Raw genomic sequence first — 26,892 nt, 5'->3', positions numbered from 1 at the left:
GGGAGGAAAATCAGCCAATGTTTCTGATCCTGATTACTATTGGAGGAGGAACAGAAAGAAAAGCAAATAAAAATCAATTAGGCAAGTCTGGTTTTTAAAAAAATCCTATGAATATTTTGGGGAGGCATGACCTCTAAGTTAATTGTAAGCTCTAAGCATTGGTCTAAAATGTTACTCAAAAGATGAGACCAAGATGCTGCCTGCCTACCTGTTCAGGTGTCTGTAACAGACCTCATGGCATCCATATGAAGAAGAGTAGGGAGCTCCACCAGCCTGCTGGCCAACATTCACCCTCAACCAATGCCACCACAAATATTTACCTCATTGCTATTTTTGAGGACGTCCCGTATGTAAATTGGTTACCTGTTTTCCTACAAAAAACAGATGTCAGAGGTGCTGTGTAAATCTCTGTCAGTCCTTGCGTCTTTTATAATGTCCTCCAAGCCCATCAGTTTGTGTTCCATCCTTGAGATATACTCACAGCTATTGTTTTCTATTGTTCTTGAGCTATTTCCGGAATTGACGGTTGTGAAGAACAGTATGATAGCTGGTCCTTGCATGTTAGGAGAAGGTTAAAGTGAAAGGGTTACTGTGTTACAATTGTTACCAGAGGGAAGAACTGCCTGTTTTCAATTTCTGTTAACAACCTTGTGTTGAATCTTCTATGGTGGTACAGTCTGCAATGATTGATGCTTGCTGAAAACAGACTTGCTATTCACTGACCTGCCTAATAATAAATAACTTAAATTTAAGCCAATTTTATACTTAACCAAAATTAACTGAATTCTTTGCCAAGCCTAATTTTGTTTTTCTCTGGTAACAGCCATCCGATTTGGCCGAATGCCTGAAGCAGAGAAGAAAAAACTAGTTGCGGGACTTCTAGCTAGTGAAACAACAGTTCAAAACCCACTAATAGCCGATCTGAAATCACTGGCAAGACATGTTTACGATGCATACCTAAAGAACTTCAATATGACTAAGAAAAAAGCACGAGACATCCTAAGTGGAAAGGCTACCAAGGACCCTGTAAGTAAAGGGAGAAGAAGAGCCTTGTTGATCAGTGTAGGTGCTCCCATAACATGACTATACTTTGATTCTCTCAATATTGGCTGCACTCATTAGAAGCAAGAACCGAACATTGCCAGTGAAGCACAGCAATAACAGCTTTCATTTATACAGTGCCTTTAACATAGCAAAATAGTCCTAGGTGCTAAACAGAGGCTTAATCAGACAAAAACGAATGCTGCGCCAAAGAAGGCTGCATTGGAAGGGGTGGCTAAAAGCTTGGCTAAAGCGGTGGCTTTTAAAGAGAGACTTAAAGGAGAAGATGAAAGTGGTGAGGCAGAGAAGTCATAGGAAGAGAATTCCAGAGCATAGGGCCTAGATGACTGACTACCAAAAGTGAGGCAAAGCGGGGAGAGGTGCAGGCCAGGGACCACAGAGTGGAAAGATTGTAGGGCTAGAGAAGGTTACTGAGATAGGAAGGGATGGTGCCATGAAGAGATTTAACCATGATGAGAATTTTGAACGGGGTTTGGGAGCCAGTTCAGATTGCTAAAGGCAGAAATGATAGATGAGTGGGTGAGTATATGATGGGATATGAATGAACTGAATTTTGTGTAAGATGAGAATGAGAGACTGGGGAAGGGGATGGGTGAAAGAAGCAGACACAGCAGAACAAATGGTCTGAATTCTAATGACAACAAAGTCCATGAGTTCATGGTGTTTGAGGTAACAAAGCAGAGAATACAGTTGGTAATGGGGACATAAGCTAGTACTTTGAAGTACAAAGCCTGCTAAAATGAATTGAAATTTATTTCTGAGACAGTGGAGGCGTTTTTCTCATACATCTCCTGATCCTTGTTGAGAACAACAAACTCTTCTTGTTTATTAATTGTACAAGCTGCTGTGTTTCAAAGTTCCAACATACACAAACACCCTGAGGTACAGCATCTGTACAGTTTGATTCTCAAGTCCACTCACTATATGCAATTAATAAGTTCATAAGCAGTAGGAGCAGAGGCAGGCTACTGACCCATTGAACCTGCTTCGTCATACAATAAGATGACTGGTCTGATTCTGGCCTTAACTCCACTTTCCTGCCTGTCCCCATAACCATTAACATCCTTGTTGATCAAAAGTCTGTCTAACTCAGCCTTGAATATATTCAATGACCCCAGCCTCCACTGCTTCCTGTGGGAGAGAATTCCAAAGGCAAACAACCCTCTGAAAGAAGAATGCCTCCTCATCTCTGACTTAAATGAGAGATCCCTTATTTTTAAACTCTGCCCCCTCGTTCGAGATTCCCCTACAGGAGAAAACATCCTCCCTGTCAAGCTACTCAAAATCTTATATGTTTCAATAAGATCACCTCTCATTCTTCTAAACTTCAAGGAGTATAGGCCCATCCTGCTCAACTTCTCCTCGTAAGACAACCCCTTCATCCCAGGACTCAGCCCAGCAAACCTTCTCTGAACTGCTTCCAATGTAAGTATATCCCTCCTAAGTATTCTGCAGTCTCTCTCCATTTAGATAATACTCTGCTTTTCTATTCTTCATACCAAAGTGGACAACCATGTATTTTCCCACGTTATATTTCATCTGCCAAAGTTTTGCCCACTCACTTCACCTATCTATATCCTTCTGCAGACACTTGTATCCTCCTCAGAACTTGTTTTCCTACTCTATCTTTGTATCACCAACAAATTTGGCTATGAGATAGTTGGTCCCATCATCTTAGTCATTAATATAGATTGTAAATAGTTGAGGCCCCACCACTGATCCCTGTGGCACTCCACTAATTACAGTTTGCCAACCTGAAAATGACCCATTTATCCTGACTCTGTTTTTAGTTAGCTAGCCAATCCTCTATATATGTCAAAACTTTTACTGCATGTTTTTATATTTGCTACATATTTTATAGTTCTCACATTCCAATTTCTCCCTCTTTAATTTTTTAGTTATCATTCACTGGTTTCTAAATTTTTCCCAACCTTTGGGCTACCACTAATCCTTTCAGCATTGTACATGTTTTCTTTCAATTTGATACCATCCTTAACTTCTATAGTTAGCCATGGATGGTGCACCCTTCTCGTAGGGCCTTTCTTTTTCAATAGAATAAACCTTTGTTGAGAGTTATAAAATATCTCCTTAAATGTCTGCCACTGCTTCTCTGTCTTCTTACCTTTAACCTGTTTTCCCATTCCATTTCAGCCAACTCCGTCTTCATATGCTTGTAACTGCCTTTATTAAGTTTAAGACATTTCAGACCCAGGTTTCTCACCCTCAAACTGAATGTGAAATTCCATCATGTTATAATCACTCTTACCTAGCTGCTGTTTGTAGCTACTGTTGCCAGGAGATTTGCTGACATGGAATGCCACGCTCGTCTGAGTTCTACCATCCTCACACATCCAATGTAGCTCTTCTGCAACCACTCTGACTCTTATCTACAGGATCCTTTACTTTGAGGTTATTAATTACTCTTGCCTTATTACACATTACTAGGTGTAAAGTTGCCAGTTCCCTGCTTGGTTGCAGAACATATTATTTGAAAAAAACTGTTCAGAATACACTCTTATGAACTCATCCTCCAGGCTACTTTTGCCAATTTGATTCATCCAATCTATATGAAGATTAAAATCTCTCACGATCATTGCAGTACCATTCTTGCAAGTCACCATTATTATTTTATTTATACTCTGACGGTAGTTACACTGTAGGACAGGGGGCCTATAAACCATTCCCACTTTCTCCTTTGCTATTTTTTTACCTCCACTCAAACGGATTCTTTTTGGTCCTCCGAGCCAAGGTCATTTCTCACTATTGGACTGATCTCATCCTTTATTAACAGAGCCATCCCACCTCCTTTCCCTTTCTTCCTGTCCTTCCAAAAAGTCAAATACCCTTGAATATTCAGGTCCCAGCCATGGTCACTTTGCAACCATATCTCTTTAATGGCTATCGTACTCATTTATTTCTCTTTGTGCTATCAATTCATCTGCCTTGTTACGAATGTTGCGTTCATTCAGATAAAGAGCCTTTAATTCTGTCTTTTTATTGTGTTTTCCCTATTCTAATGTTATTTCCTGGTGAAATCTTAAGTTTATATGCTCTGTCCCTTCATGTTACACTCTGGTTATTATTACCCGCATCGCTATCCTGCATTTTTTTTTATTCCTTTATGGGATGAGAGCATTGCTGGCTAGGCCAGCATTTATTGATTTATTGCCCATCCTTAATTGCCCTTGAGAAGGTAGTGGTGAGCAGCCTTCTTATTGCCTTTGTCCTTTCTTTTTAACATTCCAAATCTACCCATTCTATTTAACTCAAAGCCTTTGTTATGAGATTCACTAGTATACGGGTACCAGCACGTTCAGGTGAAGGCCAACCCAACAGTAAAGCTCTCACTTTCCTGAGTACTGGTGCTAGTGCCCATGAACTGAAATCTATTTCTGCCACATCAATCCTCAAGCCACACAGTCTACTCTCTGATCTTATTTTCCTTGTGCCAATTTGCTCATGGTTAAGGTAGTAATCCAGAAATTATTACCTTTTGTGATTCTGCTTTTCAATTTAATCCTTAGCTGCTCATACTCCCTCAGCTGAACTTCTTTCTTAGGCCAAATATGTCATTGGTACCCGCATGGATCATGACAACTGGATTCTTCCCCTCCCACTCCAATTCCTCCCCAGCCTGAGGAGATGTCCTTAACTCTGGCACCATAGTTACATCATAACATAGCAATCCCAGAGCCATTCCCAGAACTGTGTTCTCTCAGGCTTGCACAGAGACCCGTACAAGGCACCTGTATAAACATGAGAGTGAAATGCATGGAGGTAGTTCTCCAAAATGGAATGGAAGAATGGTAAGTGTAGACATAACCCAAACTGTACATACCCACTGGGAGGAAGTTACCGTTGCACTGTAACAAGTTTACATAGGTAGTTTTCATTTAAAAAGTATGGACATAGGAATTTGTGATGGAAAAATATGTGCAGATGTAGGAGTTATAATATAGTTATTACTTTCAGAAAGAAATGGAAGGGCATATTTTGAATAGAAAGTACTCTCCCTAGACTTTGCTTTCCTATTAAATTCAAAGAAACCACACACTTTTTGGGCATCTCAAAAATAAAGGTACAGGAAAAGTCAAGCCACAACTTCCTATATGACATTAACTGCCAAATAATGGCTTCTGAGACTTTCAATCAGTTCAATGCAAAACTAAAACACAGTAAAGGTGCCTAAAGTACTGTTTCTTGTTTTGTAGAAACTTAATTTTAATCCAGAATCAAAATGAAATGAGAACTCAATAGTCAGCAGTCCCAACTCAGAATGAAGTTAAGTCTGCAATAATGCATTACTCGGATTGTGATGTAATGTCATATTTGTGCTGAAGTGTAATTTGGTTTGGTATTAAATATTAGTGTTTCATGTTTTTGCCGACTTTGTAGAAGTACAAATGAGACCCTTCAGTCGAAATTAGAAGCACACTTCACAAATAGATGGTGAATTATTTGAAGTTTATTCACCTTCAGGTTGCGTGGCCCAAAGACTGGAATGGTGGTAAACACTTCGGCTTCGTAAATGCATCCCCCTCTTGCTTCCTGCCCCCATCCCAAGTTAATCAAAAAAATTTTAGATTAGGACAGTCTGGATATTGATTTTTTTTTTATTATTATTAATTAGAAAGGGGAAAAATATCGAAGTGCAAGTTTTTTTCCCAGAATCAAGCCTCCGAATTGAGGGGAAATAGACTTGTTTACATTTATATTGCATCTTATGTCTTTCAGAAATGCCTCGGGTGCTTTATGTGCACTAAATTACTTTAAAATGCATGAATTTTTATTAAGTAAGCAAATAGTACTACCGTTTTGTGTTCAGCCAAGATTTCAAAAGCAGCATTGGGATGAATGATAAGTTAATCAGTTTTGGTGGTGTTGGCCAAGAGACTGGGAGACTTTCCTGCCTTTCGTCTAAAAATGTCAGAGATCTTCAACATCCATCTGAAAACATCTCTTTTAAAGCACAGCCCCTCAGCCTCACTAACACTGAAGTCCTGAAGTGGGACTTGAATGTGCAGTTCTCTGACTGAGAGGGAAGAGTGTTGGTAAATGTCAGATTAATAGGAATATAGATTTCAACAGACAATTGTTTTCTGAAGTCAAAGTTGATTCTATATTTCAGAACGCTTTTAGTATTGGACTAAACCATGTCCAAAAGGAAAACACTAATACAGACATTAAATTCTTCCTTCAACAATATCAACATTCATGCCATGAGCACAAATGGTTAAGATGCAGAACCTGATTATATGTTTGTTTGCATAGGTCAACATTATAATTGATCTTATATAATAGTTGTATCATTCATTCATTATTGAGAATACTGCATAGAGTTTAGTAAATGTTCTGTTGCAAAGTATTTTTGGAACATCTTTTTTGCACTGAATTTTGTGCGCACACATTTGAGGGAGGAAAAAAGGATGACTATGGGATCCATAAATAAAGAGGATATTGTCCTCTATTCCCACCCCTCATGTCTGAGGCAAATCATAGAATGATTAAGAGGAAATCTCAAGAGATTATTATGACACAGCCGATGGTAATGGCTGAGTTGTTCAAATCCCAGAGGGAAACTTGAAACAACTGTAATATCCTCATTTCGTGATACAGGCTTTGAATTCTGTAGTAAGAAGACCACCAAGTCTCAAGCAGTATTTTATAAAACTAAATCAAACATTTATTAATACAAGAAAGATTGTAAACACATACATACATCTACTATAATAACTACAAAAATCCCCTAATTAATCTGACTCTCAATTACACCCCCGTTAAGGCAACAGTAAATCTTATAGATTTAAAGAGACACCTGGCAGAGCACACCCTGAAAAAATGCATTCAAAATGAGTTTCTTTCAGTTCTGGGTCCTTGCAGACAACAGCTTGTGGCTTACAGGCTGGAGGCTTCTCACATTTGTTGGACTTTAAAATGCTTCTACCTTACACCCAATCTCCTTTTTCCTTTATACATATCTTTCTCTTTGTGTGTAAATTTTCCATTGTGTCACTAAGTTTTTAACTTTACTTCTTCCAACAATAATATGCTTTCATCCCACCAATTTTGTTAGTAAGCTGAAAAAAAAATCACATTGCTTGGCACCTTCTAGCTAGGTGTAAGATTTCACCTGCAGTCTTGATTGGTTTATTTTAACAAATGCAAATTTACACTTTACCTTCCACCTTCCTTACATTTATCTAATTAACATCTCAAAACTACTATACATCAAAGAACCCAGACTAGCTGTCTTTAATCCAATTAAGACACACACATAGACACAGACCCCACTAGACTCTATTTTAAAAAATAATTTCCAATAACATATAGACACTAATATCTCTTCATGACATCCCCCTCCCTATTGAAAAATGAAATCATCATAATTCTAAGAGACAGCTTCATTTTTTATTAACCCGTCTTACGCTATCTCCTATACTTAACTATATAGTTACACTATTACATTACCAGATCCATGCATTACCATAACAGTAGGTATACAAATCCTTGGTATCAGCAAAAATTATTCCAGTTCAGTGTCCAGGTTTTAAAATGTCCAATTTTCCCTTTAAGCTTCAAACCCTTAATAATGCAATTTTCTCTCCCAGCAACATTTATAATCTGAGGACTAAATGGTTGTATTAATAAACTGTATCTGAATTGACGTGCACTTCTGTCTCAAAATTTGTCCAGTAATTTTAAAGGATTGTGGCCTGTACAAACAATTGTTTCTGACAAATTGTTTGCCACATAGCATTGCAGCATTTTGAAATCTAACACCAAACCCAATATCTCTATTTTGGTCTTTGAATATCTTTTCTGTTGTGCATTCAGCTTCCATGAAAAATACCCTATCGGTTTTTCAATTTTAGTGTTGTCAACTTGTAACAGTATGGCCCCAATGCCTATATCGCTTGTGTCAATGGCAAATTTAAATTGCTTGGCGTAATTGGTACTGCCAGAACTGGTGCTGTGGTTAATACAGTTTTCAAACTATCAAATGCCTTCTGGCACTCCTGTGTCCGTTAAAACTTCGTGTTCTTTTTTAATAGCTCAGTCAGTGGAGCAACCACACTGCTAAAATTTCCTGTCAAACCCGCTCATGCCCAGAAATCTCAAAATTCCTCATTTTGTTGTAGCATGGGGAAATCCATGATAGCCTTGACTTTCACATCTCTCGGAGCCACCTTATTATATCCAATGGTATGACCTAGATATGTAACTTGTGCTTTTGCAAATTCACTTTTAGCCAAGTTCAGTACCAAATTAGCTTATTGTAATCGAGTAAGTAATTTCTCCAGATGCTGTAAATGCTCCCTCCAAGTCTGACTGAAAACTCTTAAGCCATCAGTATAAACAACACAATTGCTTAGACCTGCAATTACTTTGTCAGTCTTTGAAATGTCACAGGTGCATTCTTCATACCAAATGGCATGACTTTAAACTGACATAATCTATTTGGTGTCACAAAAGCCGATATCTCCTTTGCTGTCTCTGATAACGGTACTTGCCAAAACCTTTTAACAAGTCAATCTTTGTGATAAATTTTGATTGTCCCACTTTCTCAATACAATCCTCCAGTCGTGGTACAGGCTATGAATCTGCTTTTGTCACTGCATTCACCTTTCAATAGTCCACACACACTTTGTGTTCCATCCAGTTTCGGTACCAGCACAATTGGCGAACTCCATTTACTACAACTAGACTCAATGATATCATTTGGAAGCAGAAATCAGTTTCTTTCTGTACATGTGATAGCTTTGCTGGATTTAATCTATAAGGAGGTTGCCTTACTGAAGATGAAACTGTTATAGAGATAGCATGTATATCTAAATCTGTCCACTCCAACTAATTTCCACAAATAGCTTTGTGTGATTGCAATAGCTTTTCCAAAACACTGGCATTTGTATGGAAGGTAACTCAGTATTATATTTAAATTTTCAAGTACCCCCTCATTATCCAATTTGAGTAGAGGAAAATCAATTTCAGAGTCCTGCATTTCTACTGTTTCTCATTATCTACCACCACTAATACCTCTTTTTGTTCCTCTTCCCTGTCAAAGTACTTTTAAAGCACATTTACTTGACACACCCTCTTCTTTGTTCTATCTGGAGTATTTATTAAATAATTTACTTCACTCAATTTCTTTTCAATCCTGTAAGGCCTACTAAACCTTGCCTTTAAGGAGTTACTCATAACTGGTAACAGCTTTTTCTCCAGAAATAAAATAGCGAGCTTTAGCTTTCTTATCTGCCGTTACTTTTATCACTTGCTGTGATATCTTTGAATGTTCCCTAGCCAACTCACATGCTCTGTCTAATCTCTCTGAAGTTTGTTACATAATCCGGGAGAGTAGTTTCTGGATTTTGACCCACCAGTTTCTCATAAATCAATTTCATTGGTCCCTTTACTTCATGACTATAAACTAACTCTGAAGGACTCAAACCAGTCGATGCATTAGGAAAGTCTCTAAAAGCAATAACAAATGGAATTCCTCTATCCCAATCCTGTGGATAACCCTGACAATACCCTCTCATCATGGTTTTTAATGTTTGATGCTATCTTTCCAAAGCTCCTTGTTTGTGACTCCGGATGATAAGCTGTTGACTTAAACTGTTTTATCCCCAAACTGTTCATTACTTCCTTAAACAGCTGTGACATGAAATTTAAACCTTGATCTGATTGCATTTCCTTGGGTAAACCATGTCTTGTAAAAAATTTAGTTAGCTCTTCCACAATCATCTTAGTTTTAATATTTCTTAAAGGTATCACTTCAGGAAACCTGGTAGACACATCCATTATTGTCAGTGTGTACTGATTTCCACTTTAGTCTTAGAGAGGGGTCCAACACAATCAATCATGACCTTAGTAAAAGATTCTTCAAATGCTGGTATTGGGATTAAAGATGCTGACTTAACCATCGCTTGTGGTTTCCCTATCACCTGACATGTGTAATATGTTCTACAGAATTTGATTACACACCTATACAATCCTGGCCAACAAAAATGTTTCTGTACTTTTGCCTGTACTTTTCTAATTCCTAAATGTCCCCCCATTGGAACTTCATGAGCAATTCTCAGAATCTCATTTCTCTACCCTAATGGGATAACAATCTGACGTAACTCCTCACCAGCTTTCATTTGTTGAGACATGATCTGGCCTCCAATTTTTCATTAAAATATATTTTGCCTCTGTTTCTGAGTAAGCTGTCTGATATAACTATTTAATTGCAAATCCTTTTTCTGCAACTCAGTTAACTGTCTTGAGTTAAACACTTCAGCTGAATGGTGTTCCCCTGTGTCTTTCTGAACAACGTTATCAAACACTGCCTACTAATTGGATTTCAATACCTTCTTCCTGCCTTTGAACTGCCTGACCTCCTCGTTTTTCTTGCTTCAACTTGTGTGCCTGTGATCTCGTTATTAGACAATCTGGAAACAATCCAGGATGCTCCTCTTGTAATACCTCTGTTGGAAGCAATCCAGGATGCTCCTCTTGTGACACCTCTGTTGAAAAAATTTCTACAGGCTGCTCAATTATCTTGGCATCACCCACATTTGTGACCCAGCTACATCGTTACCTAGAATAAATTGAATCCCTGCAATGGGCAATTTTTCTACCACCCCCAACACTTTGTCAGTTTTCCACTTACTCTTTAAATTTACCTTCCACAAGGGAATAGGTTTAGCATCTCCATGAACCTCACTTATCACTTGTTCCTGCAATACTCCCTCTGAACAACAAATATTACTATCCCACCATTAAGTCTTGATATCCCCCTGTCTCTTAAATTTTTAATATCTTTACCTACTCCACCCAGTACACATGGAAGGACTTTCCCTTCACACACAAAATCTTTAAACATTTCTGCAACCTGCTACTCAGAATTCCCTTGGGTAAACTATGAACCCATCTCCACTTCTTCACCTATCAATGATACTCTCTGTTTTACTTGTACACAAACCACTGGTTTCTCCTGTCCCTGAACCTCAGAACCCCACAGTACTTTACTTCCAGAACTTTTCTGCACCCCAATAACTCCAACAGATTTTCCCTGCAATTTCCAACACACTGACTTCGTGTGCCCCACTTTATTATGATAACACCTCAATTTTCAAATATCAGTTCTACCCTCAGCACCTTCCTTTTTATTCTGAGGAAAAAACTTCCTGGGAATTTCCAGCTACTTCTCTTTCCTGACTACCCACCTTCCTTTCACCTTCCCACTTTCTATCCTTTTCGGATTTGAAAGGGGTGATTGAGAAAAACGTTTAGCTTTGTACACTAACTCATAATCATCAGCTATCTCTGCTGCTTGTCTTACCATTTGAACCCTCTGTTCCTCTATATGAGTTTTCACCACTTAAGGGATTGAATCTTTAAATTCTTTCAAAAGAGTTACTTCTCTAAGAGCTGCAAAAGTTATCTCTATTTTTAATGCCAATATCCACCAGTCAAAATTACTTTGTTTTACTCTTTCAAACTCAGTGTAAGTTTGCCCAGGCTGTTTTCTCTTATTCCTAAATTTCTGCCTGTATGCTTCAGGAACCAACTCATGTGCACTCAAAATAGCCTTTTTAACCATATCATAATTCACTGACATTTCTTCAGATAGCGAGGCATATACCTCATGTGCCCTACTCACCACCCTAGATTGTAACAGTAATGTCCAGTTCTCCTGTGGTCATCTCATCTGTTTAGCTATCTGCTCAAATGACATAAAAATGCTTCAATATCTTTTTCCTCAAACCATGAAAGAGCATGTACAAACTTAAACATCTCTCCATTGGGTTTTAGGTTAGAGGTTTTTTCTTCATAACTTTTCTCAGAATTTGAGGCCTTTTCTTTTTAACTTCCAACCTTTTAAGCCAATATTCTCTGTATCTTTCCTTAGTTCTCTCTTCCATTGCTAACTTTTCCCTCTGGAGATCAAGTTTTTGCATTTCCATTTCTTTTTGAAACAATCTTCCTTTTCCCCTTTTTCTGCTGCCTATAGTTCGTTTTTTCATTTCCTTTGCTTGTTCAAGCTCAAGCTTCTTTATTTCAAACCGAAGTCGCATTACCTCCAGCTGTGACGCACTCGTGTCAAATATCACTTCCAACTTCAAAAGCTGTGCTATCACTTCAATTATATCTGCTTTTATGTGCCAACTCTGTTAACTTACTCTTGGATACTTTTGGTAACCCAATCAGAGTTGTATCTTCTACTCCCAGACAAGTCTTAGCAATTACCAAAGCCATCTTGCAGTCTCACCATGTTTTTAAAAAAAAGTCCCACGCCCACTCCTGAATTCAAAGTGCTTCTCATACTTGTAACTTTAAGATTCAGCAATCCAAAAAATCAAGGAATTTCAAAAATATCCCGCAAAGAGTCCGCAATTATGATGTCACAGCCGATGGTAAAGGCTGAATTGTTCAAATCCCAGATGGAAACTTGAAACAAATGTCATAACCCATTTTTTCAGTTAGCATGTTTCGAGATGCAGGCTTTGAATTCAGTAGTAATAAGACCACTGAGTCTCAAAGCTTTTTATAAAACTAAATTAAACATTTATTAATACAAAGATTGTAAACACATACATATGTTTACAAAATTACTACTATAATAACTACAAAAATCCCCTAATTAATCTGACTCTCAGTTACACCCTCGTTAAGGCAATGGTAAACCTTAAATTTAAAGAGACGCCTGACAGAGCACCTCCTGGACAGTGACACTCAAAATGAGTTCCTTTCAGCTCTGGGTCCTTGCAGACAGCAACTTGTGGCTTACAGGCTGGAGGCTTCTCACACTTTTTGGATCTTAAAATGCTTCTATCTTACACACAATCTCCTTTCTCCTTTATACATATCTTTATCATTGAATGTAAATTTTCCATTGTATCACTAGGCTTTAACTATACTTATTCTAACAATATCACACTTTCATCCCACCAATTTTATTAGTAAGCTGAAAAATTATAAACATAGTGCTTGGCACCTTCTAGTTAGATGTAAGATTTCATCCACAGACTTGAATGGTTTCTTTTAACAAATGCAAATTTACACTTTACCTTTTACCTTTCTTATGTTTAACTAATTAATATATCAAAACTACTATATTCAAAGCACCCAGACTAGCTGGCTTTAATCCAATTAAATGACACGCACACCCCACTAAAACTCTCTTTTAAAAAATAATTTCTAATAACATTATAGACATTAATATCGCTTCCTGACAAGGTACAAATCAGAACCACTCTGATGTGTACTGTGGTCTGTACATGTTTTACTTTTGTTGAAACTGGCAGGGTAGTACCCCATGGTTATATGCATTGACTAGCTGAGGACTGACCTTCACTGAACAAGTTCTGGACAAGGTGGGGGGGGGGTTCTTTCTGCTTAAAGTTTTAAAAGATTGAGTTTCACTTAAAGGCTAGACTCCCTTTTGGAGTTAGTTTCCAGTATCAATCAATTTGCCAATGCATATTCATATACTTTCAATACTCTACCGTTCAGAGTTCGGAACCTAAGATGTCAGGATGTATTATACACTTTAGTCATTTGGTAGCACCGCACTTGAGTTTTGCTGAAAAAAGAAACATTGAAGCTTTTTGTCTTGTACTCATCAGGACACTTCAAAAATACCAATAAAAGGGGCAAAAACAACTTATACTGTATTTGCAGAGAGTTCTGAGTAAGTGGACTCTGGTAGAGGCATTGCCATGGAGAATACACCAGTGATGGCGACTGACAGTTAGCTACCAAGCATTGTTTGAAATTTAAACCAGACAGCTTAACTCTGATTGGTCAAAGCATTGCCCTGAGGATGTCTTGCAAGTCTTAATAGGCTCCATCCTGAGCTCAAATTCACCTTTGAAATGGAGCAGTCAAATAAACTCCCCTTCCTTGATGTACTGGTTGAGAAATCTGCCTGGGAGTTCTCTACCATGATCTACCGCAAGACTACTTTCACTGGCCAGTATACGTGTTGGGATTCTTACAGTTCCACACAATATAGGATTGGTCTTATTAGTAACCTTGTAAATAGAGCCGAGCCATTTGCTCATCCTGCAAACTTGATGCTGAAATAGGGTGCATAAAAAGTACCCTGCAGGATAATGATTACCCTGCTCAGATCATTTTGCGCTGAATATCACCCAAACTCACGAATGGGCCTAAGGCTGTCACTTTTGGCCCTGAAAAGTGCCCAGTCTACTTCAGATTACCTTGCCCTTCCAAGGTATCTGAAAAATTTGAACAACAGATGAAGCTAGCTGTTTCAAGTTGCTATTATGCTGTAGTAACACGAATGGTCCTCGCCACTAACAGGATGCTGCCATCAAGCCAAAAAGATGTTCTGCCTATCACACAAATGAGTAATGTGGTATATGAATTTCAGCGCCAGTGTGATGCTAGGTATGGAGGTCATACGTTCTAAAGACTGGCAGATCATATCAAACACGTCCCAGCCGCTGTTCACAACGGGCAGGGTACAGATCGTACCAAACCAGATCATGCTTGCAAAACTCAAAACACAGTATCCAACATTAGATGTGGATCCATGATTAGACAACATTTGCTAAATAATCCTCAATGTGCTAAGAATTACGCTGACAACCAATTTAAGATTGTCAGTCAGGCTTGCAGTGTGGCACATTTGCATGCACTGGAAGTTACATATATTAATACACAGGGCTCTGTTCTTCGCAGATAGAAAAAACATGTACACACAAGGATGTGATTGCACTGGAAAGGGTGCTGAGGAGATTCACCAGGATGTTGCCTGGGCTGTAGCATTTCAGATATGAAGAGAAACTAGATAGGCTGGGGTTGTTTTCCTTTAAGCAGAGAAGGCTGAGGAGGGACCTGATTGAGATGTACAAAATTGAGGGGCATGGAAAGAGTAGATGGGAAGAAACTTTTCCCCTTAGTGGAGGGATCAATAACCAGGGAGCATAGATGTAAGTTAAGGGGCGGGAAATTGAGGGGATTTGAGGAAAACTTTTTTCACCCAGAGGGTGGGGTTTGGTATCTGAAACTTACTGCCTGAAAGGGTGGTAGAGGCGGGAAACTTCACAACATTTAAGAAGTATTTAGATGAACATTTGAAATGCCATAGCATACAAGGCTACAGGCCAAGGGCTGGAAAATGGGATTAGAGTAGATAGGTGCTTGATGTCTGGCGCAGGCACGATGGGCCAAAGGGCCGCTTTCCATGCTGTAAAACTCTATGACTCTTGTTGCGCCTGTTTCAGCTAAACAAAATAAGTGACAGCCGTTCACTGACTCATTCCTCAGGCCAATGCCTTAACCGATCAGGGTCAAGTTGCCTGGTTTAAATTTCAAACGGTGCTTGGCAGTTAATTGTTCATCACCTTCATTGGTGTATTCGCCATGGCAATACCTCTACCAATCAGACTCCACTTGCCAGCCAATCTCTTGCACATGCAGTATAAATTGTTGTTTTCCCTTTATACTGGTATTTTTGCAAAGTATCTTGATTGCGAGATGAAGAGTTCGACATGTCTCTTATATAAAGGCAAAAAAACTGTGGATGCTGGAAATCAAAAACAAAAACAAAAATTCGACATGTCTCTTGTTCAGTAATAACAGTAATCTTTGTTATCTGGTACTCTCAACCAGAATTCTCCATTAACTGGAATTTTTGATGCTTCCCTAATACAAATTGTCATTTTATCAACTGGAAGAAATTATGAGGTTATCCAGAACCTGTACCTGTATATTGTATTATCTTATACTTTATGATTTAATGTACTGTTGAAGATTAGAAGTAAAAAGAATATTGTACTTCCTGAGTACTTGCATATTAGTTCATGCTATAAGTATTGCACTGTATTCCATTGGTAAATGAAACTCTCCTTTAACCAGCATTTTTGATTAACATGCATCACCCATCCCCTGCGCATGTTGGATAATGGTTTTACTGTATTTTTAAACATTTACAATTGATGTGCAGCAGCGACATCTGGTGGCTATAAATGGTACCGTGTAAGCCTTTTGACTGCAAGGGAAGTGTGTCAGTTCTGTTGAAGAGTCACGCGGACTCGAAATGTTAACTGTGCTCCTCTTCCACAGATGCTGCCAGACCTGCTGAGTTTTTCCAGGTATTTTTGTTTTTGTTTCAGATCTGTAATTGTGAATAGGGAGTTTCAGTTCGGTGGACTTTAGACTGGCTGACCATATTTTGAGATTAAAATCATTGCTTTGTACTAAAATTCCTTTGGTGCTTCACCCCATACTACCCTCTGCGTTTTTCTTGCTACATATCCCCATTGAATTTCCCATTGCAGATTCCATCTTCATGTGCAACCCCCACCCTAATGTCATTGACTGCTAGCAGAATCTGCCAAAAGCCTAGATTCTACTGTCTGAAAATTCATTTCGTAAAACCCTCTGCTTCTCCGTCTCATTAAAAATCAATAATTTTGACAAAATAATTGGTCACCTCTCATTGGCATCCAGTTTGCAGAAGCACCTTTGACCTTCTTGTGAAAAAAATTAAATTGAAATTATAGTTGAGAGAAAGTGGAAGTCCAAGACAAAAAAAGAGACGCAAAAGAGCACAAGTGACTCAGAAGGCACGCAAGCATGTGAATCTGAGAGCGCATGCGCAATTGAAAGATACAAATCATGCATGACTAAATGCATGACAGGAGGACCATTGTGATACAAGGAGAGTGGAGAATGAAGGAGGCATGTCTCCCATTAATTTCAGTTTGCATCAAGTGCTATATAGCATTTCTCCCATGAGGGAAGTGAAGTTGGCAACAGTGAATTTAAGAGCTTTTGTGTTTACACTGGCCAGTAGATTCCTCACTCACTCCCGGCTGGCTGAATAAAATGGGATATTACTAATTCCAAAACTTAATGGCAATTGTTGCATTCCTGGCTTTTTAATTGATTATGTATAGTGTTAGAACTATAGAAATTTTTCCTATTTGATTGTGCTTGTGGTTATATCCTGATCATTTTTAAAAATCTAGGTAATTTTTCTGCAGGTCCCTTGGCCAAAATCCAGCACTGAGACCATGTTGGATTTTGGATTTTCCTGGATTTTGGACATCATACCTGTGCAGTGCCTGAAACTAATGCAGACCCTGGAACTAGACCAGCACCGCATTTCAAAATTGTCCTATTTTTCAGACAATTCTGCTTTTCGGACAGCTGAAGTTTCGGTATTGTACCTGTAACTGGTTTGGATGTTAGTAAACATAAATCTGGTCCTCCAAGCAAATTTTAATTTTTCTATTTTCTCTCCTGAATGCAGCCTTTTGTTATTCACGACATGGAGACTCTTTGGCAGGCTGAGAAAAACCTAGTTTGGAAACAATCAGTAAATGGAATTCCAAACAAAGAGATCGCGGTTCATGTCTTCCATCGTTGCCAGTGTACAACTGTTGAAACAGTCCGAGAACTCACTGAATTTGCCAAGTGCATCCCTGAATTCTTAAAGCTGTACCTGAATGACCAGGTGACATTACTAAAGTACGGTGTACATGAAGCCATTTTTGCCATGTTGGCATCAATTATGAATAAGGATGGTCTTCTTGTGGCTAATGGAAATGGATTTGTGACTCGGGAATTCTTGAGAAGCCTGCGCAAACCATTTAGCGAAATTATGGAACCCAAGTTTGAGTTTGCAGTGAAATTCAATGCCTTGGAACTGGATGATAGTGACTTGGCTCTTTTTGTGGCTGCCATTATTTTATGTGGAGGTAAGGAAATAATCTGTGTAAGTACTAACTCCCTTCACTTAATAGAATCATGGAATAGAGTCTGCAATGGCTTTCTCGAAGAGCAATCAGTTATTGCCACTTCCCACTTTTTCCCCACATTCCTGATTTTTTTTTATCCTTCAAGTATTTAGCCAATTCCCTTTTGAGGGTCAGGCAGTGCATTCCAAATCCTAATGGTTCATTGTGTAAACAAAGAAAATTTTTCCTCATGTCACCTCTGGTTCTTTTGCCAATCACCTCAAATCTGTGCCTTCTGGTTATCAGTATTTTGGCCATTAGAAACAGTTTCTCTTACAACATAAGAAATATGAGTGGGCCATAAGGCCCCTTGAGCCTGCTCCATCATTCACTAAGATTGTACATCGATCTCAATTTCCTGCCCTATCTCATGTCCCTTGATTTCCTCAGTGCCCCAAAATTAAATGATCTCAGCCTTTAATATACTCATCAACTGAGCATCCACAACCCTTTGTTGTAGAGATTCGAAAGATTCACATCTGAGGGAAGAAATTTCTCATCTCAGTCCAAGTGGCTGAGACTATGACCCCCAGTTCGAGAATCTCCAGGAAACACCTCTCTGCATCTACCCTGTCATGCAATTTTATAGGTTTCAAAGAGATTTATTTATCTAAACCCTTCATGATTTTAAGTACCTCTGTTAAATCCCCACTTAGCCTTTTCTGTTGTGAGGAGAACAACCCCAGCTTCTTCAGTCCATCCCTCATCCCTGGAACCGTTCTAGTAAATCTTTTCCATACCTTGTGTAAAGCCTTCATGTCCTTCCTGAAGTGTATTGTTCAGAATGGGACACAGAGCTGCAGCTGGGAAAGAACCAGTGTTTTGTATACTGTGCTTTTGTACTCTATGCTTCTAATGTCCCATATGCTTTATTAACTGCTGCCATCTCCAAGCACTGACACCTTTAACGTGATTGCCACCACCTGCCATTCCCTTCACATCACTGCTTCTACCTACATAGATATGAATAGGCTGTATATCTCCTTGAGCATTCAGTGAGATCATGGCTGATCTGCATCCTGACACCATATGGGCCTTTGCCCCCTTTCCCTTAATAACTTTGGACAACAAAAATCTCTCAATCTCAGATTTGAAATTTGCAATTGATTTGCAGAAGAGAGTTTCAAACTTCTACCATCTTGTGTATAGATGCAATTCCTAATTTCATTCCTGAAATATCTAGCTCTAATATTTTGATTAGACTTTTCAGCCCAATGGAAATAATTTCTTTTTACCTTCTCTGTTGGGTCTCCATTAATATCTTGAAAACGTCGAACAAATCATCCTTAACTTTCTGAATTCCAGCGAATAACCTTAGTTTGCGTCATTTCCTCATAACCTTGGAGTCCAAGTATCGTTCTGGTAAATCTATGCTGCACTCCCTCCAAGCTCAATATATCCTTCCTTAGATGTGATGCCAGACTGCTCACAGCAATCCAATGTTCAGCACCATTCACAACTCCTCAGATACTGAAGCAGTCCATGTCCAAATGCAGCAAGACCAGGACAATACCTATGCTTGAGCTGACAAGTGGCAAGCAACATTCATGCCACACAAGTACCAGGCAATGACCATCTCCAACAAGTGGGAGTTTAACCATTGCCCCTTGACATTCAATGGCATTACCATCGCTGAATCCCTCACTATCACCATCCTGGTGGGGGGTTACCATTGATCAGAAACTGAACTGGACTACCCATATAAATACTTGTAGCTATGAGATCAGGTGAGAGGCTAAGAATCCTGTGGCAAGTAACTCACCGCCTGACTCTCAAAGCCTGTCCATCATCTACAAAGCTGAAGTCAGGAGTGTGATGGAATATTCACCACTTGCCTGGATGAGTACAGCTCCAGTAATACTCAAGATGCTTGCACCATCCAGGACAGAGCAGCCTACTTGATTGGCATCCCATCCACAAACATTCACTCCCTCCATTTGGTATAGTTTTGTCATTCATTTAATTGATCAATGTCTCTTTGTAATTTTATGCTTCCATCTACATTGCTTACATTGCCACCTATTTTTGTGTTTGTCATTGGCAAATTTGGTTATGCGGCTTTCTATTCCATCACCTTAAGCCTGTAATAAATACAGTGAATCATTGAGGCTCCAGCACAGATCCTTCCCGGACAAAACTAGTAATTCTGACAATTAGAGTATCTGCCCATTATCCTGAGCCTCTGTTTCCTGCCGCTTAACCAGTTTCCAATTTTTTCAATTGCATGGGCTTCATATTTAATTAACAGTTACAGTATCTTATGAAGGACTTTGTCAGGTGCCTTCTGGAAGTTCATTTGGTTAACATCCATAAACTTTTGCTTGTCCAGTACTTCAGTTACCTCTTCAAAAAACTCTTTCAGGGTCATCAGGTATGATCTACTCGTTACAAACCCATTTGGCTCTCTCTGACCAGCTGAATGTTCAAGGCGTTCAGTCACCCCATCCCCAACTGTTTCTTAGTAATTTCCCAACAACAGATGTTAGGCTAACTGACCTATAATGTGCTGGTTTTTCTCACTCTTTTCTTACATATGGTGATGAATGCAGTCTTCCAATATAAAGTCATGGTTCTCTTATCTGTTAGCTCTTATCTGTTTTGTCACCTTGTATATTTTTGCCAGGATCTGTCTTGGTTTTTCATTTTTGCATGCTTTTTCTTGTTTTGTGTTCTCTTACCTCTTTAGTTGTCCATGGCTTTTTGTCAAGAAGAGTTATTGCCCCTTAGTGTTATAAACTGATTCTGTATCATACTGAACTCTTTTTGAACCCCTGCCACTGATCATCTGTCATTAGTACCCATTAATGGATTTGACCAGTGTAGTGTGGGCACTCTATCTCATCGCAGTCAGCTTTACCTAAATCTAGAAACATAGAAAATCTGAGCAGGAGAAGGCCATTCAGCCATTTGAGCCTGCTCCTCCATTCATTATTATCATGGCTGACCATCCAACTCAAAAGCCTGCTCCCGCTTTCTCCCCATATCCTTTGATCCCTTTCGCCCCAAGAGCTATATCTAACTCCTTCTTGAAAACATACAATGTTTTGGCCTCAGTTACTTTCTGTGGTAGTGATTTCCCCACGCTCGCCACTCCCTGGGTGAAGAAATTTCTCTTCATCTCAGTCCTAAATGGTCTACCCTGTATCCTCAGAATGTGACCCCTAGTTCTTAATGAATGTTAATGTTAAAAGAACCTTAATGAATGTTTCACATTTCTCCCTTTTAAACAAAATGTTGAATTTAATCATAAGATCGCAATTAGATAAATGCTTAACATCTGTTAACTAAATCTGGCTCATTGCTCATTACTAAATATAATGTGGCCTTTTCCCCTTGTTGGTTCTAGGACATATTAAGCAGAAAGCACTCAAAAAATTCACTACCTTTCTGAAATGTGCAAGTCTGGTTTTCCCACTCTTTATAAGAATTAAAAATCCCCCATTAAAACCGCTCTGCCTTTGCCAAATGTTTGTCTAACCTTTGCATTTATACAATCTATCACTTACAACTTTAAATCCTTTTTTTTATTCTAGCCATAAAATCTCCAATGCTAGCTTACTTCTCAGTATATCCTCTCATCATTGAAGTGATTGAATTGTACGCTAAGCACTAAGGTTACTCGTCCCCTCTATTATTTCCCTATGTTTCCTGTAGTCCTTAAAACCTGCCATATTTAGTTCCCAGTCCTAACCATCTTGCAGCCATGTCTCAATAATGACTACCATGTCATACCCTCCAAGTTGGATTTGCACTTACACTTCATTCAGTTTGATCCTTATTCTCCATGTATTTATATAAAGAACATTTATTTGGACCATAGACCCTAACCATCAGCTTTAATGTTTCACCCACATGTTTCATATTTCCTTCTCCTGGTACAATCACTTTGCATCCTTTAGTTTTTATTTTACCTGTATTGCCTAAAGCTCAATTTCTGGCTGTTGCTCTGCTCTCATCCCCTTCTTTTGTTTTTGACCTATTATGAATACTACTTTCTCCACCTGAGCCCTTCTGACCCAGCCACATTCTCCATCCTATAAATCCCTACCTTTCTTACCATCACTGCCTGCATCTGCATTCATGACTCCCTTCACATCACTATTACCATTTGCAATTTTCCTATTTTTTTCCTCCCGCTTTTCCTGTCACTTTTCTCAACATTTGTTCTGGATGGGGTATAGTTTTACAGCCGCTTTAGTGTCACACATGAAGAATGACCACAGATAATGAATGAGAAGACTATGCAACTACAGAAGGCAGCACAACCAAGTTTGATCCAGCAAACTTGTTTCCAACTGGGTCACAGATTATCTATTGAGACCAGGAACCCTGGCCAACTTTCCTAGATCCACTAGTAACACCTCTTCCTATTTCACGGCAAAGTAATTCTTTGTGGGAATCCTGGCTGGTTATCCCTTTCCTGTCCATAAGGAGCACAGAGGCCAATTGTACTGCACTGGTTGAGGTCAGTTAACTAACCAGAAAATGCATCTTGGGCTTCATATGGCTGTACGAGTAGTTACCTTAAAAGCTTCACTTTTAACTGCAGGTTATTTATTTACCCCTTGAGCCTTGAGCTTGACTTTGAGGTTTAGAGTTACTTAACTGTCGCAGTAGATATGAACCACAAGCTAAAACAGAATTACCTGGAAAAACTCAGCAGGTCTGGCAGCATCGGCGGAGAAGAAAAGAGTTGACGTTTTGAGTCCTCATGACCCTTCGACAGAACTGAGTGAATCCAAGAAAGGGGTGAGATATAAGCTGGTTTTGTGTGTGTGTGTGGTGGTTTGGGTGGGGGGAGAGAAGTGGAGGGGGTTGGTGTGGTTGTAGGGACAAACAAGCAGTGGTAGAAGCAGATCATCAAAAGATGTCACAGACAACAGAACAAAAGAACACATAGGTGTTACACTTGGTGATATTATCTAAATGAATGTGCTAATTAAGAATGGATGGTAGGGCACTCAAGGTATAGCTCTAGTGGGGGTGGGGGGAGCATAAAAGATTTAAAAATATTTAAAAATAATGGAAATAGGTGGGAAAAGAAAAATCTATATAATTTATTGGAAAAAACAAAAGGAAAGGGGAAGAAACAGAAAGGGCGTGGGGATGTAGGAGGGAGTTCAACATCTAAAGTTATTGAATTCAATATTCAGTCCGGAAGGCTGTAAAGTGCCTAGTCGGAAGATGAGGTGTTGTTCCTCCAGTTTGCGTTGGGATTCACTGGAACAATGCAGCAAGCCAAGGACAGACATGTGGGCCCGCAAGAATGACCCAAACCTCCCTGTCGCTTGCCATTTTAACACTCCACCCTGCTCTCTTGCCCACATGTCTGGCCTTGGCTTGCTGCATTGTTCCAGTGAAGCCCAACGCAAACTGGAGGAACAACACCTCATCTTCCGACTAGGCACTTTGCAGCCTTCCGGACTGAATATTGAATTCAACAACTTTAGGTCTTGAGCTCGCTCCTCCATCCCCACGCCCTTTCTGTTTCTTCCCCCTTCCTTTTGTTTTTTCCAATAAATTATATAGATTTTTCTTTTCCCACCTATTTCCATTATTTTTAAATATTTTTAAATCTTTTATGCTCCCCCCACCCCCACTAGAGCTATACCTTGAGTGCCCTACCATCCATTCTTAATTAGCACATTTGTTTAGATAATATCACCAACTTTAACACCTATGTGTTCTTTTGTTCTGTTGTCTGTGACATCTTTTGATGATCTGCTTCTATTACTGCTTGTTTGTCCCAACAACCACACCAACCCCCTCCACTTCTCTTCTTTCCACCCCCCCCCCCCAACCAGCAAAACACACACACACCTTAAACCAGCTGATATTTCACCCCTTTCTTGAATTCACTCAGTTCTGTCAAAGGGTCATGAGGACTCAAAAAGTCAACTCTTTTCTTCTCCACCGATGCTGCCAGACCTGCTGAGTTTTTCCAGGTAATTCTGTTTTTGTTTTGGATTTCCAGCATCCGCAGATTTTTTGTTTTTATATTTATGAACCACAAGCTGCCTGACTTGTGAAATTTCATTGCATTTTGAAAATCATTAGGGGAAAATATTAATCTCATGTTTTGTAAATGTATTTTTCACCAACTTCATAGACAAACTTAAGTTAATCTTCTGATATTAGTCTATGGAGGAGCCAAGCCTACTTGTTTAGTATGCAAGACCTATTTGACAAGTGAAAAATTATATTAAAGTAGTTGAAAATGCCAGCCTAAAGCAACATAACCACACTGAAACATTTCTTGGGTAAGCGCATCATCATAAAACTGAGAGTTGGACAAATCCTGATCTGTAAACACTGATTATTGCAGCAAACAAAGTCTCAGTACTGACATTAAATGTTCAGTTTATTAAAAAGAAGGCGATGATGAATTTGTTTCAGCAAAACTATTGGAGACAGCCCTGCTTCAAGCTATCATATATAAATGTGGTGATGTCTGTCACCACAGAGAACCACCTCAGTAAGTGGTATGTTCTCACATAGCCAAAGGCACAGTGCAACTAGCAATAAATATAAATTCTTCTACAAGAACCATATTTTTCAGCTGATTGGGCCAGTGTTTATCTGACCTGAACGGTCTAAGAGCTGTTTTCGCATTGCCGATAGTTTTGATTGCTTCCCCAGCCCCATTCCACAACTTCTGTGGTCTGCAGATAGACTATTAAAGGTAATGGTTATGACTTTTCAACAGCAGGCATTGAAAAATTGTGTATGTGTTTTTCCATTGATGGCAAGGAACCTTCTTTCTCCCTTCCATTCCTCTCTCGAACTTCTGGGCAAGCAGAGTTAGTGAGAAAAAATATCAGCCAAGATTCTCACTTCTGATCACTATTCCGCAACCCTGACTGGATGTGTTTGTGAGCTGATAAGGAGGATATTCCGCTTGGCAATTAGTTCCTTACAGTTGAATAGCTTACCAAAAGCCAATATTTATTTTAAAAATGGCTACTAGTGTGTATTTCCAGAAAACTGACGCTGCTTGTGGTACTCTAACTGATTTATATTCTTTTAATTTGGACACCCCAGTGTCCATGAGATAAATAATTAGATTTTATGAGCCTGTTGCCAGGTTATAGAAAATACATTTAACAAAGCAAGTAGCATGCGCCCCCAGCTGCCAAATTCTCAGAATTGGGATTTTATGATTTAAAACTACCATAAACAGACTCCTAGACTCATGGACATGTACAGCTCAGAAGGAAGCCATTCGGCCCATCGTGTCCATGCCGGTCAACAAAGATCTGACTGCCCTAATCCCATTTTCCAGCACTTGGCCCATAGCCCTGGAGGCTATGGCAATGCATGTGAATATCTAAAATACTGCTGAAATGTTACAAGAGTTTCTGACTCAACCACCCTTTCAGGCAATGAGTTCCAGAATCCCACAACCCTCTGGGTGAAAAAATTTCTCCTCAACTCCCCTCTTAGCCTTCTATCTCTTAACTTAAATCTATGCTCCCTGGTTATTGACCACTCTACTAATGGAAAAAGCACCTCGTTCTATGCCCCCCATAATCTTATATACCTCTATCAGGTCCCCCCTCAATCTCCGTTGCTCCAAGGAAAGCACCCCCAGCCTATCCAATCTTTCTTCATAGCTCAGAATCTCCAGCCCAGGCAGTATCCTGGTAACTCTCCTCTGCACCCTCTCCAGTGCAATCACATCCTTCCTATAATGTGGTGACCAGAACTGCAAGCAGTACTCCAGTTGTGGCCTAACTAGCATTTTATACAGTTCCAGCATAACCCCCCTACACTCGTATTCTATGCCTTGGCTAATAAAGGCAAGTATCCCATATGCCTTCTTAACCACCTTATCTACCTGCCCTGCTACCTTCATGGATCTATGGATATGCACACCAAAGTCCCTCTAATCTTCAGTACTTTCCAGGGTCCTACCATTCATAGTGTAATCCCTTGCCTTGTTCTTCCTCCCCAAGTGCATTACCTCACATTTTTCGGGTTGAATTCTATTTGTCATTGCTGTGCCCACCTGACCAGCCCATTGATATCCTCCTGCAGTTTACAGCTATCCTCCTCACTATTTACCGCCCTACCAATTTTCATGTCATCTGCGAACTTCTTGATCATATTCCCTACATTTAAGTCCAAATCATTTATGTACACCACAAACAGCATGGGCCCCAATACCAAGCTCTGTGGAATCCCACCGGAAACAGACTTCCAGTCACGGAAACATCCCTCTACCATCATCCTCTGCTTCTTGCCTCTCAGTAATTTTGGATCCGGCATGCCTCTTTGCCTTGGATACCATGGGCTCTTCCTTTCTTGACCAGTCTGCCATGAGGGACCTTATCAAAAGCCTTGCTAAAGTCATGTAGACTACATTAAATGCATTACCCTCAGCAACGCTCCTAGTTACCTCCTCAAAAAATTTGATCTAATTTGTCAAGCATGACCTTCCCTTAACAAATCCATGCTGACTATCCCTGATTAATCTGTGTCTCTCCAAGTACAGATATACTCTGTCCCTTAGGATTCTTTCTAGTAACTTCTCCACCACCAAGGTTAGATTGACTGGCCTGTAATTTCTTGGTTTACCCCTTTCTCCCTTTATTAATAATTGTCAATGTTAACAGTCCTCTGGCACCTCACCTGTGGCCAGAGAGGATTCGAAAATTACCGCAGGGCCCCTGATATCTCTTCCTTGCCTCCCTCAACAGCCTGGGATGCATCTCATCCGGGCCTGCAGATTTATCCACTTTTAAGGCAGCTACACGCGCTAGTACTTCCTCTCTCTCTGTTATTTTCCTCTAATATTTCAGTCCTCCACCCTGATGTCTAATAACTGCGTCATCCTTTTCCATTTTGAAGACCGACGCAAAGTATTTATTGAGGATTGCACCCACGTCTTCTGGGTCCACACAGAGATTACCTCTGATCCCTAATTGGCCCTAACTCTTTCCCTAGTTATTATCTTGCTCTTTATATATTTAAAAAACCCCTTTGTGTTTTCCTTCATTCTACCCACCAATGCTTTCTGCAGAAGCACCTGTCTACTCCCTTCAGTAATGAATCCCTTACCACTATTGCCCTT

General features: G+C 39.5%; 1 protein-coding gene across 1 annotated transcript in view; it reads left to right on the top strand.

Moving 5' to 3' along the window:
* LOC121281871 (peroxisome proliferator-activated receptor delta-like) overlaps positions 1 to 26,892 on the top strand; it is a 91,311-nt gene that overhangs the window by 57,183 nt on the left and 7,236 nt on the right. The window contains exons 5-6 of the mRNA XM_041194960.1: positions 824 to 1,026; positions 17,333 to 17,780. Of these exons, the coding sequence (XP_041050894.1) occupies positions 824 to 1,026; positions 17,333 to 17,780 (651 nt within the window). The remainder of the gene's footprint in view (positions 1 to 823; positions 1,027 to 17,332; positions 17,781 to 26,892) is intronic.

The sequence above is a fragment of the Carcharodon carcharias genome, chromosome 9 (assembly GCF_017639515.1).
Source record: "Carcharodon carcharias isolate sCarCar2 chromosome 9, sCarCar2.pri, whole genome shotgun sequence".
NCBI lineage: Eukaryota > Metazoa > Chordata > Chondrichthyes > Lamniformes > Lamnidae > Carcharodon > Carcharodon carcharias.
This window is presented reverse-complemented; position numbering and strand designations above follow the sequence as displayed.